The 15,468-nt window shown below is 38.2% G+C and overlaps 1 protein-coding gene and 1 non-coding gene across 3 annotated transcripts in view; one reads left to right on the forward strand and one right to left on the reverse strand.

The window, feature by feature from the left end:
• The window catches only part of ANAPC4 (anaphase promoting complex subunit 4), a 96,708-nt gene that overhangs the window by 59,918 nt on the left and 21,322 nt on the right, over window positions 1–15,468 (reverse strand). For both annotated transcript variants that reach the window (XM_030191251.1, XM_030191250.1), the window contains exons 8-9: window positions 13,287–13,365; window positions 4,993–5,097 (exon numbers count right to left, since the gene is read on the reverse strand). In XM_030191251.1, coding sequence (XP_030047111.1) covers window positions 4,993–5,097; window positions 13,287–13,365 — 184 coding nt within the window. The remainder of the gene's footprint in view (window positions 1–4,992; window positions 5,098–13,286; window positions 13,366–15,468) is intronic.
• LOC115463904 lies at window positions 375–481 on the forward strand. Its single transcript, XR_003941165.1, has one exon. It is a non-coding gene; the product is annotated as a U6 spliceosomal RNA (small nuclear RNA).

A 15,468-nucleotide genomic window follows, 5' to 3' on the forward strand; every position in this document is an offset into this window, starting at 1 on the left:
GACTGAACCCTAAATGGGGCAGCTCTGAACCTTCACTTTGAACTATGCCCTAACTTAGAGGATTCTTTGTGTTTTGTCAATATCTTAATTTTTCCCTTAAATCATTCTCATTTTTACAACTAAGCAACCACAGGTCAAAAGCAGGAAATACATTAATCTTTTTAAGTCCCTTGTTGCTACATGACAACTGAAATGTTAGCATTTATGGGGCATGGAAATATTATGGGCACAAAGGGGTTAACGTATCTTGCTTTAAATACAGAAGATACATTTTATTCCCCAATATGTAAGTCACTACAGTTTATTTAAATGAAACCAATTTCATTGGTATTTATTCAGGAATAGACCACTATGATAAAAAAAAATATTCACAAGTGCTTGCTTTGGCAGCACATATACTAAAATTGGAACGATACAGAGAAGACTAGCATTGACCCTGCGCAAGGATGACACACAAATTTGTGAAGCATTCCATTTTTTTTTAAAGGCGAGCAGAAGGAGCATGTGATCCTTGACAGCGGGCAGTGCTTCTTAGTACAGTGTTCCAGCGTCATCGTCTGATGTCATCTTAAAGTGCTGCATCTCTACATTAAGCTTCGCTACCCTTGTGGTCTGTTGGAAGTGGAAGCAGAAGCAGCACATGATCCTTGATAGCAGGGAGTGCTTCTTGGCAGCAGGGAGTGCTTCTTGGTGAAGTGTTCCAGTGGCGCCATCTGATGTCATCCTAAGGTGCCGCTTCTCTGTGTAAAGCTTCGTTGCTCTTGTGGCACATGGCCGTACGTATGTGCTCAAAAGGGAGCCTTTTAGGAGCCAAGGAGCTGGTCACTCTGCTGAATTGAGATGGGGAAGCATAGAGCCAAGGTTAAGGTGGTGGCCAGCACTCCAAAGACTGTGGAACCTATGGACAGACATGTTATAGCTGAAGGTTCTCCTGCTACACCTGATTGGCCATGGGACTCAGGTTCCTCACTGTGTTTGGGGGGATAGGCAAACTCCTTCTCCACCTGCAGCCTCCTTTGCCAACCCGATGCGAGGGGTGTATCCTCAAGGTTTGTCCTTATCCAGTGGTGGTGAGTCTAATGAGTTGATTGATTCCTATGAGTCTGCTGTGGTATTATCCACAGTAGTTCAATGTCCAGATTTATTTCCTGAGGAATCAGTTGCTGATAAACATGTTACTTTGGTTGACATCTGGAAAGTTGTCACAAGAACTGAAAGTTATTTGAAAGATAAGAGTTCCTCAGTTGTGTTCATTTTCCTCTCAATTCTGAGAGCTTAGCCACAGTCTAGGGAAAGGGGATGGAATTTGATATACCGCCTTTCTGTGGTTACAATCAAAGCAGTTTAAATATTATATACAGGTATGTATTTTGTACCTGGGGCAATGGAGGGTTAAGTGACTTGCCCAGAGTCGCAAGGAGCTGCAGTGGGAATCGAACCCAGTTCACCAGGTTCAAAGCTCACTGCACTAACCACTAGGCTACTCCTCCAATTTCTTCAATTGATAAAAATCAGCCTCAACATTTATCCCAGATTAAGACTTTGCAAAATGCTAGCGTTTGGGTATCAAGGATAGCTCATATAAACATAGGCGCCTTGAGAATTTAGAAAATACGCAATGAGTAAAGAACTTGCGTTTTAAAAATGTTCTTATTCACCACTTGTTAACTCCAGAAATACTCCTGAAGAACTACCTAAAGGAAGTTCTGCTTTGTGAGGACATTGATTCCATGTCTTTTCTGAATTTTTATTGTGTTTATTCAAAAGCCTAGATTGGAAGACCAAGCAGGAATGGATTCCCTTAATTTAACTGAATTTCTTGAGACTTCTCAAGACATTATTCAGACAAGTGCAACCCTGCTGGTAATCTTCCACACTTATCAAATGAGGGGCGGAATTAGTAGGTCACCCACTTCCCTGGATTTAACCAAATTGATTGCTCGGATTCCAAATTTAACCACAGCAGCTGATCTAAGGAAATGTTAATCTAGGGTACTGAATCGTGCATATATCACCCCAACACAGTTATTTCATATGGGTGGCATTGATTCTCCTGTCTGACAGAAGTGCTCACTGCACCCTAATTTCTTATTTCACGCTTTTTGGGACCAGATTGTCTGTTATTTGGAACGCCTTTTGGGGTCGCCCATCCCGCTTTAGGCCACTTGTTTTGTTGGATAAATATGAACTGTTTGTGCCGAAGGGCAGAGGTGGCTGGATGCTTATCCGCAACGCAGCTTTACTCAGTAAAAATTCAATCCTGAGGGTTTGGACCATGTCTGATTCCCCTTCTTTCTGGGGTTGGAGAAGTATGTTTCATCATACTACGCTGATGGAGAAACAAAAGGTTGGTCTATCTTTAAGAAGGAAGAAACAATTTGTTAGCATGAGACCCTTAAATTTCTTCTCTTCCTCTTAGGGCCCGAAGTCTCATTTCCTACACATTACTTTATGGGTGTTGGGCAGCTACATTCCTTCGTTATGAGAGGTTTCCATTTTTTTGGGGGGGGGCGGGGGAGGAGAGGGAGTGGGGGTGATAGTTGTGAACATAGTGAGAACTCATTGTTTGGGAGAGGGCTATAAGAGGCCAGGCCCTTTCCTATTCTTTGTCTTGTTGGGATGTATCATGCCTCGCATTGAGTTATCTTGTTAATGCTCCTGCAAATTTTTGTTCTCTTTGAAACTTTAAACAACAAATTTTAAAAAAGCAAAGATTCATTTAAAAAATATGTACAGAACAGTAAAATATTAAGAACAGAAAAAGTCATACCTGTGATGGAAATAATATACTAAATAGACACAGACACTATTCCAGCTCAAACCACCCCTACACCTTTGAGAAATGAATATATTTTTAAAAAATACAAGAACACAAAAGGAAAAACATAACCACATCCTTCAACAAATTCTTCTTCCTAAACTCAAAAATTCACATTATTATTTGTTTTTGCTATTTGTTTAGTGCTTTCATCAGGATGCCTTATAAAAAAGGCAGACCACCACCAGTATGGCATTTACTAAACGGGCTACTGTTAAAGGGCCAGGGGCTGAAGATAGATGATGTATAAAATTGTAATTAAAGGGAAAGACCAGCTAGAAAAAGTGGGTTTTTCAGCCTGCATCATGATTCTCAAACAGGGAGAAAGTTTAGATATTAGGGGGGCAATTTACCCCACAATGAAGATATAAGTAATGAAAAGGCAAAGAAACCAAGGCCCTGATGTTCAAAGGTCTAGTGCTAAAGCTAAACAGTGCAGAAACCTAGCTCTCCAAAGCTCAAAGGAAAAGGTATTTAAATTATATGCATGCTATGAAACCGAAAACAAGGCGGAGTAACGTGCCTGGTGCATGCACGCAAGAGTTTCTTGTGCGCATTTCCAGTCAAGACCAAAAGTGCAAGCACACACTGGAGCCTTTAAATATAAGCTTTTCAAAAATTGTTTATGGAGGGTTGGACCATTTATTATGACATTTATACCCTGCATTATCCCAGCAACCTGAGTTCAATGTTTTTAACAATACAGTTAATCGAGGCAATATTTAGCCTGTTATCCATCAATTAATAAACAAGAGACTTTGATCATCTCAATCCTGAAGGCCCAGTGTTGCTTTTTTGTTTCTGTATTATTTTGTATGCTGTTTTACCCTCTCTTTTGTATCTGGATAACTTAGCTGCCTAAGTTATCCAGATAACAGGCTAAATATTGCCACTATGTAGATAAGTTCTGGCTCCACCCATGCCCTACCTCATCACCATCTGCACAGTACCTAAGTGGTCTTTAAGGAGTAAACAAAAACAAGAGAAATAGGAAGCCTATATGGACAAGAGAAATTCTGGCCCATTGGAGGAGAGGAGGGGGAGAGAGAGATGAGATGCAGCTAGACCATGTGGGTAGGGGGTGGAGAGAGAAGAAAATAGATGGCCTTGTTCTTTTTTTCTCAAAGTTCATATGTACTTTAGCTGGGGTGGGAAAGGAGTGGCACTTGCAAACCCATGCCATCCTGTAGCAACACCTGTGCTATTAGTTATGTTAAAAATGTGGAGGGGTTTCCCTTCTGTTTATTTTATCCATGTTGTATTTGACTCTGAAACAATAACTTATATTCTCCAACTAGTGAATATAAGTGTACCAGCATAAGAGGTTGATATCTGCAATTTATGCACCCAACTTTGCAGTGCCCTCAGTTTATTTTATTTACATGTTATTACACACCTCACCCCGGGGCCTCAAGGTAAGCTGCCTTTTTTTTAGCACCAGCTGCAGCACTCAAAAATGATCTGGATATTCAATGCCACTATCTGGATAGTGGCTGGCACCAAATATCTGAATAAGACAGTGCCAGAACTTATCTGGATAGTAGCATATCTTAAGGTCATCTTGCAATTTTTCACAATCCTCCCACGATTTAATAACTTTGTATCATGGGCAAATTTAATTACCTCACTAGTTATTCCCAAATCTAGATCATTTATAAATATGTTAAAAAGCAGCGGTCCCAACACAGACCCCATGCAGAACCCCACTATCTACCCTTCTCCATTGAGAATACTGACCATTTAACCCTCCTCTCTGTTTTCTATCCTTTAACCAGTTTTTAATCCACAATAGAACACTACCTCCTATCCCATGACTTGCCTCCTTGTTGCCACCCAAATTATTTTTGTTTAGAGATGTCACCGACTGATAGGTGTGGAAATAAGGCCATATATCATCTCTGAAAAAACTCTTCAGGGAAGTTTAACTGAGCCTGAAATGAAATATGCATAATTTATTAAACTGCTGTGTAACATAGGGAGCATTTGGATTTGGGGGCAGGAGGGGAGAAAGATGTTCAAATTTCTCCCACTTAAAGTCACGTCTACTAAAGAGTCCAATTACCCACCCCTATAGTAAATTACAAAAGAAGCAGAATGCAACACAAGTGGTGTCATAAGAAAGGCAGAGCTGATCCCAGTACTTTATGAAGTGTCTATATTTTTATTGTACATACCTGGAAATAAATAATTTCTGGTGTATTTTCTGTACAAACTTCCGTAACGACTGATAATGACTTCAAGTCACTGGACAAACATAACCCAAGGCAGGATCCAAAGACCTGAAAGATAACGGTTATACAAGTTGGATAGGTTGGACCCCTTACACCAACAATCCCAGCTGGCATCTAATCCCCACCTGTCTAAAAGCTCTCTATTTGATATTAATGGGGAAAGTGAAATATACTATGCATCTATTTAAGTGCATGATTTATTGAATACTGTCCGTTGGGTACCTAACTACTGCATTTAGGCACCCATTTACACCTGCTAGAGAGAAAGCATAAGTGGTCATGCCTAAATTTAGATACCTAATTGCCAACTTGTATTCTATAACAGATTAGGCATTGCTGTTAAAGATACTAGCTTTGTGCCTATTATACAATTGTCCCCTATGGATGAGATTCTATATATGGCACCTAAAAACTCAGTGCTAAAATCAGTGCCAACTAAGTGTATTCTATAATCAGCACCTAGATTTAGGCGCTGATTAGACAATATATTTAGTTATTTCAGCACAGATATCTGCGCACATCCATTTACACCAATGAAAACCTGGTGTAAAACTCAGTGTGTAGATTTAGATGCACTGGGCCATATTCTATAACTAGGCGCCTAAATTTTGGAACACTCATGAAACGCCCATTTCCCTGCCCATAACAACGCCCCTTTTTAAGTGCTGTTATCAACGCTCATTAGTTTGTAAGCCAATTAAGTTATGCGTGGTGTTATAGAATCCGTTCAAATTGGCACCTAAACTAAGTGCACCATATAGAGTCCAGGGGTATATGGTTCACCACTGAGAGTGTGTGGTCAAGGAAAAAACGTCAGAAGGACAACTGACTGGCTAAGGTGTTATTCTGACACCACCCTAGAAGGGACTTCAGATGAGTGTGCAGAACCACCCCATTATTTAGAAAATTGGTGTAGAGTGGACAGTAACATAACTACATTGGCTGGTATGAAAATGACTTAGAGGACTTTAATAATATTTGCAAAACCATAATCATAATGTGACATCTGAGATAAAGATAAAAATGGGAAAAGTACATTAAAAAAAATTCAACCCATTTTTGACCCAAGTTTCCCACTTCTGTGCATTTTCAAAGCAGATGGCCATCTTGAAATGCATAAAAAAAGGTCCATCTGCTAAAAATATCAAAATCTCAATTTTGGAAAGTCAGAATTTGGACATTTCACTCTGCAGTTTATCCAAATAGCAAGAGGGCATGTTGGAGGCATGTTCTGGGCAGGATCAGGAAGGGCCCAAAAGTAGGACATCTAACAGTGACTTTCAAACAGAAGAAACGTCCATGTCTACAAAGAAGGATGTTTTTATGTAGACCTGTTTCAGTCACATCCAAGTTACAAAAAGATGCTCTGATTGAGTAGCTGACCACTGGATGGATTAAGGCTTGACCCATCCTTAATCCTTCAGTGGTTGCTGCCCCCCCCCTCTCTCCTTGAAAGTGAAACCAGAAAGGAAAACCAGGCTATATGTCAGCTGTAAGTATTATAGCCATTCTGAACAAAGCAGAAAGCAGTGCAGAGGAGTAACTTAATTTTTTTTCTTGGAATACAAAAATATATCTGTAGATACAGTAAGTAAGACACCTACAAGCCTAAAGGCTATTGAATGATGCACATTCAGGTACAACAGGTATTTTTCTGTTCCTGGAGGGATCACATTTACCTCCCCCCCCACAAAAAAAAAAAAGTTACAGTGGGATTTAAACCTGTGGTTTACAGTCCACTAACTAATCACTAGGCTACTCCTCTGTTCTGCAAGGAGTCTGTATGGCCGTTTTCATAAGAATGCTGCCAAACAGACACCCCTGTGTCTTTTTTCTCCACGTTTATATTTTAAACATTTCAGTTTGTAAAATGGTTGTTCAGGATGGACATCTCCAGCATAAGGCCATCTTTCTGATGTATTTTCAAACAGGACATCTGGACATCTTTCCTGTTTGAAAATTGCTGTGAGATGGACATTTATTTTGGCCATTATGAGCAGAACGTCCCAATTCTAACTTGGATATTCTTTTGAAAATGTCCCTCTGTGTTACTTATCCACCCTACACCATTTTTTTTTAACAAGCCTGGTTCTGCACTCTCATCCAAAGTTCCTTCTAAGATGGTGTCAGACGGCAAATCTACTAGCTGTAGGGTCCCCAGAACATATTTGGGAAGCCCCGCATTACACACAAGCCTAAAACTGATCTTTTCAACCTTTTGTCTTGATTTTTAAATTCACTTTTCCCACTTTTGTCTTCATCTTAGATCATGATTTTCCAAATATTTTTAAGGTCCTATAAGTTATTTTCGTACCAGCTAATCCTACACTATAAACTTATATGGTTTATCAATTTCTAATCTGTGCAAATTCATAGTAACACAGTAAATATCAGATAAGAACTAAAAGGGCCCATCCAGTCTGTTCAGGTGTCTAGCTTCCACTCTACAGGAGCAACAGAACATTTGTTAGAGGAGCTAAACAAACCAACCTCCAGCGCCGCCCCACAAATTCTAGTTGCTGAAGCTGTGCTAGACAAAATGCTGGTAGGGCCATATCCTCTGTGGCCCACCCCATTCCACTGGTTATGCCCCTCTATACAGGTCCCCCCATCCCCACGCATGCCTTTTTGAAAGCTAAGTATAAACTGCTATTTTGGGTCAAACCACTCTTCTTTGCATGTTATCCCAGTGCTTCATTAATATACTCTTGGTATTAAGGGAGCCTTTGGCATCTAACACCTTTTTGAATCCCAATACTATATCTGTCCCCACATTATTCTTCATAAGTCTACTCCATGTATCCGTCATTATTTCCATGAAAATATTTCCTCAAATTCTTCCTTAGTATATCTTTTAGTTCTGCAACTTCCTTTCCTTGGGAAGAGGTTAATTTGTGCAAGCACACTTTTCAGGTATTTGGATAGCTGCATTTCTTCTCTTCAGTATACATAGCTATTTCCTAGTTTCATCTCATATGACTCTTTCTGTACGTGCAGCAACATTCTGGTTGCTTCTCTCCCCACCTGTGTGCTTGAAAGCAATTTATGTATCTCAAAAATCTGAAGATCATACAAAGCATTTAAGAACTTGTGTTTTGAAACCAAATTATTTTTGATGTATCTATGTATAGTTAATTCCAAGTAATTCGGTTGACTAGAAAACAGGGTGTCAATTGTTTAGAAATGGTATTTCCTGATTTAAGGTCCCACAATATTTGTTTGTGTCAATTGCCTTTTTTATCTCTGAATATTTTATTGGCTTTAACTTCAAGTTAAATAAATTTGTCACAAACTACCATATTAATGAGTAATGAGGTAATAAAAACTTTAAACCCTTCCAACCTACCAAGTGGAATTAATCATAAATCTTTAGGTATAAATCTGATTCACTGCACTTCTAATTTCCATTTCAACAGAATATTTGGAGGGACAAGATGGTGGAAGCTTAGGTCCCGCATGCTTGCCTCTGACCTTAGACCACTCTAGTTATTGTTTTTCCTTGTTATTTTTGCCTACAGGTAAATGTAAAGGGAAGCTGCATGTTTACCCTGTAGCCCCAACTTCCTATATCTCGTGGCCCATTGGAGGAGTCTTTAATCCGAGATGATGACTCTGCAGTAGCTTCTGGTGGGGCAAGAAGAGCCATCGGGAGCACAGGAGGGAGAATATTTAGCCCCAACTGTGCCAAACTCCTGCACATCTCACCATAGTAGCCAGGATAAAGCCAAAAGAGCGCAGCTGGAGGAAGTAAGAGCTGGCAGGTTTGCAAAAGTTGGTGTGAGTGGAGTTGTGAGATGTCAGTGGAGGCTCCAGGTAGTGCAGTGCCGGCTGCTGGAGAAAAGCGAGACAAGGTTGGGCAACTGAGGGGGAGCCAGTAGGTAGATGAGAGGTGAAAAGGAGACAAAAGACTAAAGGGTGAGAGAAAGGGAGAATGACGGTAATATCAAATGGGCAGATATAAAACGAAGAGAAAACAGGGGGGGGGGGGGGGAATGAAAAAGAAAGTTGGGAACACCCTGACACTGGATGAATAATTACTGCTGAGTGGATTGCCTGGTAAGTCATCTGTAATTACTTTGGATATATTATGGGAAAGCAATAACTAAGCTGGATGCTAGAAGACTTTAAAAACAGTTACCCAGTCATTTAGTTCAACAGTTTACAAGCATTACAAAAGAAAAACTAGTACAAACACTAGGAATAACAAGAGATAGAAGGCTAACATTTAACAAAGGTACTTATGAAAAAGAAAATGTTTTCACCTTCCTATGGTACTTCAAATAGTTTTTTTCTAGTCAAACATTCAGTGGAAGAGAATTCCATTCCAACCCAGCTTGATAGGAAATAGTCAAAGAATGCATAGATTGAATTTTAACCCGAGAAATTGTAGGGAAGTTCAAGCTTAAATAATTCTTTTGATGGGAATTCCTATTAATGAGTAAATAATGAATTAATGAACACATATAATCTGGCGCTAATCCATAAATAATTCTAAAAACAAAAACTAACAAATTAAATTGTAAATGAGCTCTTATAGGCAGCCACTGTAGCTTACTCAAAAGTGGGGGGGGGGGGGGGGGGGGGGGGTAACCCTATCATATCTATTTGCTCTAAACATCAACCAAACGGCAGAATTTCCAATGTCTGTAGTTTTTTCATTAATATATTGGAATTACCAACATATAGGAGATTACAATAATCTAGTTAAGACATAACAAGAGACTTTACCACTATTTTAAACTGATCTGGGAAAAAAATATTTTCTAACCCAAGCCAAGATCTTCAGTTTATGGAAGGTTCTCTTAATCAATAGAGTGATTCTCCCATGTCAAATTAGAGCTAAGGGTTATTCCCAGAATTTTTATAGATGATTCAAGATGGTAAACAAAGAGGTTTATTAATGACTGACCGGTATTTATTGAACTTCCACAAAGCATAAATTTAGTTTTCTCTTTATTCAACTTCAATTTAGTGTTATTTGCACCATGTTCCAAATGGGATAAAACAAATATTTACTAGAAAATGCAAATTTCCTATATCCTTTTACACCGGAATTAACAGGGTAATGTCATCTGCATAAGTGAATAATTAAAAAAGATGTGGGGAAAACAATATTACCAAGAGTACTCATGAGAATATTAAAAATAATTGGATACAATGGTAACCCCAGTGGTACACACCAGGATTCAGACTCTTTGTTGTTAAATTTATTTGTATTTTGCTCACGCCTTTTCAGTAGAAGCTCAAGGTGAGTTATATTCAGGTACACTGCTCTATATTTCAGGAACCTTTCCAACCAGGAATAGCTTGATCTAGTTACCCCAATCTCATCTAGAAAAAAGACAACAGAGCCAATGAGAGATCGAATTGTAGTATCAAAACCCTATGGTCTAAAGATAAGTGATTTCTAATTTCTGATAACACAGTTCCCATTAGACTTTCACTGTTATATCCTTTTTGGAAACTGGATTGGGACGTAATGTAGAATCTTATGATGGTCAAGATATTCTGATAACCACCTAGGAATCAAATTTTCCATTATTTTAACAAAAATGGGTACATTGGCCACTGGCCTATAACGATGTATTTTGTGTCCAAATTTTTATTTTTCAAACTAGAATTTAATACAGTACTTAATTTAATTATTTAATACAGACAGCCCAAAACACGGCAGCTAGACTAATATTCGGAAAACCAAAATATGAAAGTGCGAAGCCCCTTCGAGAGAAACTACACTGGCTCCCACTCAAAGAACGAATCACGTTCAAAGTATGCACCCTCGTTCATAAAATTATCCATGGAGCTGCCCCAGCCTACGTCAGACCTAATAGACCTGCCACCCAGGAATGCAAAAAAATCTTCTCGAACATTCCTGAATCTTCATTTTCCCAATTGCAAAGGTCTGAAATACAAATTAATACATGCCTCTACCTTCTCCTACATAAGCACGCAACTTTGGAACTCATTACCACGCTATCTAAAAGCGACCTATGAACTGGCCAACTTCCGCAAACTACTAAAGACTCATCTCTTTGAAAAAATTTACCACAAAGATCAAAACATGTAAAATCTCCAAATATACCCAGTAACGTCGTAACGCGTCTAATGTCTTATGATGTCTCTGCTACACCACTGTTTTGTATTTCTATTGTCTGATAATCTTCTTTAATACAACGATCTTGTATTGTTAAGGTCTAATAATGTCTTCTGTAATACCACTATCTTGTACTTCATGACCATGTAACCCAAAATCCTTCTGTAAAACCAAATGTATATCCTCTTCTCATTTCCAGTATCCATGATGTATTGTAAGCCACATTGAGCCTGCAAAGAGGTGGGAAAACGTGGGATACAAATGCAATAAATAAATAAATACTTCCATCAACGTTAGGAAAAAGGTCATACTTGAATGATTTCTCTATCCATTTGGTCAACCAAATAATCAATATATCTTGAGCCTCTTTCAATAAATATGTAGGACATCGATCTAAAGCACAATGTGATCAACTAAGCTTCTTTAGTAGATTTTCAACTACTTCTGGTGTAACTCCAGGAAATGTAATCCTCTATTAACCGGGATAAAGAGAGTAATCTGAAGTATCTATTCAGATTACTCGCTATACCGGTTGGAATAAATTGTCTTATGACAATTAAAGAGTGAATTTTTGAAATCTTTTGTTCAAAAAAAGAAGCTAGTTATCCAGTGGAAGGTTTAGTCAAATGGTTATCATTATCAGTTAAATAGTCAATCTGAGTGACTTGTCTGTCAATCTGAGTGACTCGTCTAACAGTTCTATAAAGTTTTCTAAAATCATATATTGTCATTCCTATCCCATCCCAATAATAAGACCTTTTGGCTGCCTTTAAACTATGTTTACAAACACTGAATTGGTCTCTCCATTTTTGTCTAGCATTGTTGTGTCCTTTTTGATCCATCGTTTTTCCAAATGTCAACATCTTTTCTTCAGTTTTAATAATTTTTCTTTATACCAAGGACTTTGTTTTTTTCAAGAGACAAGTTGATATTCAATGGTGCAATTCTAACAGAGTAATTCAAATTGGAAAACGTTTCATTGGTATCTTCTATTACATATTTAAGTTTTGTTGCAATCTCCTGCCAAAATTTATCTGATGCTATCCTTCCTCTTATTGTTAAAGATAATGTGATATTACCGCGCAAGTTTGAGAACTTGGATAATCTGGTTAAGTGCAGAATATTATGTTCCACAAATTTTCCAAAAATACCAGTGGTTTCTCTACCTAGCACTATTTGCAGATATATGCTTGAGATCCTGGAGATTCCTGAGGCTTCACTGCCCCCTTTAGATAGAGGATTTTTATTTATTGGAGAAGAAAATATCTGATCAGGCTCTTATTTTGGTGCATGAAGTTTCCATGGACTCTCTGTTTCTTCCTTCTGTACTCTCTGAGATAAACTGAAACAGTGACACCAGCAACTGTAATTGTGAATTCTGTGCTCGAACCAGAGAGGGACCAGTCTTTAATTATTTTTTTGAAACCAAGAGGCTTAGTTCCTTGTGTGCAAGAGAAATCAGTTTCTTTTCTTATGGTCTAGGGTGGTACAGCTTGTGGGCTTTATTGGTTGAATTTCCCCTGTAATTATGTAATTAAACATCAGTCTGTTCAATATATTTTTTATGAGCTGGCACACCTCGTGATGAACAAAGAGATCCTACAGGCTCATCAACAGTCTTTATACATTAATAAGCATGAGGTAATACACTTTACATTATGCAGACATTTGTTTAAATAATATTCTTACATCTCTCAAGTTGTGTCTCAAAATCAATTTTATTTTCTAAAATAGATCAGGAGTTTATATAGAAAATTCTAAATGACCGTTGAATATATTATGACTTTCGAGCATCCATTTACAAATCAAAATCACAAGTGTGATTTAAGCAGTGTGTCACTGCTTAAATAACAGACTGCCCACAAATTAAAATGAACTGCAGTTCCATCATGTTAAAATGTACAAATTCATAGGCCAATATTATTAGCTCTTGATGGGAAAAATCCATCAGTTAAACCTGTTAAATGATGTCTTAAATCACTGTATCTAATTTAGTTTCACCAAATACACTTCTTTGTTCTATGGAAGGACAAAAAAAAGAATATTAAACTGTGTGCGCATCTTTACGTTAATGGCTCTTTTCTATAAATTACAGTCAAAACACTTTAAGAAAGACAACAAATGTAAAGAAAAACTATATTACCTTTGTTATTGTTGCTATCTTATACATTCCATATGCATAGATCTCAATTGACTTTCCTCCAAGGACAAGAGCATTGAGTCTTAATTGTCGATCCAAGAAATAAAGGGAAGCAGAAGGAAGAAGAAATTATTTAGACAAATTGTAGTTACAGGCAAGTAATTTATTACTTCAGTGGTTCCAAAATAACTGGCTAGATAAATCAGTTTAGCTGCTGATGAATGTAGTTGCCAACATTAAGGAAAGCAAATGGGAGCAAGTACGTAGTAGTTTTAAACATCTTTAACAGGTGTCTTGGAGGTCAAGAGGAAGAAAATACCCTCTTTTTTCATAAACACCCTCTTTTTTCCTTGCCAAGTTAAAAAGTGTTTATATGAAGGCTGCAAAGCTGCAAATTCAAAGAACGTTCAAGTTCAAAGATAAAAGCAAATTCATTACTTCTCAAATTCCAAAACCCTAAATCCTTTTCAGCCATAATGGTCTGCATCAAAACTGTTTTACATGAAAAATTATCCTACAAACAACATGGTCCATCTTTCAACAAAATTGCCTTCTTCAGGAAAACATTAACACCCATAACACTTAGGGCCCTGTTTACTAAGCTATGCTATAGGCACACTAAAAATTAGCACGCCCATATGGGTGTCTCTAGCGTTTAGCACATGCTAAAAACGCAACTGCACCTTAGTAAATAGGGCCTTTAGTAACTGAGAACTTGTAAACTCCCAGATTTGTTTCACTCCTTCAGCTAACCAATGTTGAGGTGCAGTTTTCTAAATTTGTACTCTCATAATCCTTTTTAGGGAGTGTTTCATTTACATCAGTGTTTCCCAAGTCTAGTCCTGGAGTACTCCTTGCCAGTCAGGTTTTCAGGATATACAAAATGAATATGCATGAACTTAATTTGCATATACTGTCTCCATTGTATGCAAATATCTTTCATGTATATTCACTGTGGATAACTCGAAAACCTGATTGACAAGGGGTACTCCAGGACTGGACATGGGAAACACTGATTTACATGAAGTAGTAATGTAAAAAAAAGAAAAGAAAAGCTAAAAGGACTTATGATTTTATCATCAGAAAAATGAAGTCTGATGACAGGAATGTGTGTTTTTCAGGTATTGATTGCTGTGGTTATATTAGACCTTTTTTAGCTGTTCTATTCATTTAGGAGAAATTAGATCTTACCTGCTAATTTTCATTCCTTTCTCCAGACCATTCCCGAAGAGTGGGTATTCGCCTACAGCCCGCCACTATTTCTATAGGCAAAGCAACATTGTAGAGAACAAAGACATTAGAAATTCAACATTTCTCACACAGAATGAAGTAGTACATTGCCTTCCAGAGAGCAGCATCAAAAAAACACCTTGCCAAATTCTGGGTGGGTTCAGGAATGGTCTAGAAAGACTCAAGGAAATTAGCAGGTAAGATCGAATTGCTCTTTCCTTATCATCTCTCCAGACCATTCCCGATGAGTGAGAAGTACAAAAGCAGTACTCAATGAGGGTGGCACACAGCCAACCCCTTGACTAAAACTGAAGTTCCAAAGGATGCCTACTGTCTAGCTTGAACATCCAAATGGTAATGCTTGACAAACAAATTGAAAGCAGACCTGGTGGTTGCTCTGCATATATCCTGAGAAGGCACCAAATCATGGTTTGCCCACAAAGCAGCCTGAGCTCTTCTAGAATGTGCCTTCAAACCTTCAGGCTCTTGCCTGCCATTCAGAATGTAAGCTGAAGTTATTGCCTCTCTGAGACACCTGGCATTTGTAGCCTTCGAGGCTGCTTCTCCCTTCTTTTGTCTTCCAACCAGTATAAAAAAATCTGTCCTACTTCCAAAATTCTTCATTCTACTGAAGGTTACAGTGCAACTTTCTGCGAATAATGTCTAGATGATGAATAGTATCCTGACTGTCCTCTCTGGGAAACACTGGAACAGTAATCATCCGATTGAGGTGGAAGGGCGAAACAACCTTTGTGAGGAAGAAAGGCACTGGTCGTAGAACCACTCTGTACAGAAAAAAAAAAAAAAGAGGAGAAACGGTTCGAAACAAGAAAGAACCTGCAATTCCGAAATGTGCTGAGCCAAAGTAATTGCCACTAGAAAAACTACCTTCAGAGTAAGGTCTTTGAGAGTAGAGAGTTTCAAAGGTCCAAACTGCACTTTGACCAAACCTGTT

This window comes from Microcaecilia unicolor, chromosome 2 (genome assembly GCF_901765095.1).
Source record: "Microcaecilia unicolor chromosome 2, aMicUni1.1, whole genome shotgun sequence".
Classification (NCBI taxonomy): domain Eukaryota; kingdom Metazoa; phylum Chordata; class Amphibia; order Gymnophiona; family Siphonopidae; genus Microcaecilia; species Microcaecilia unicolor.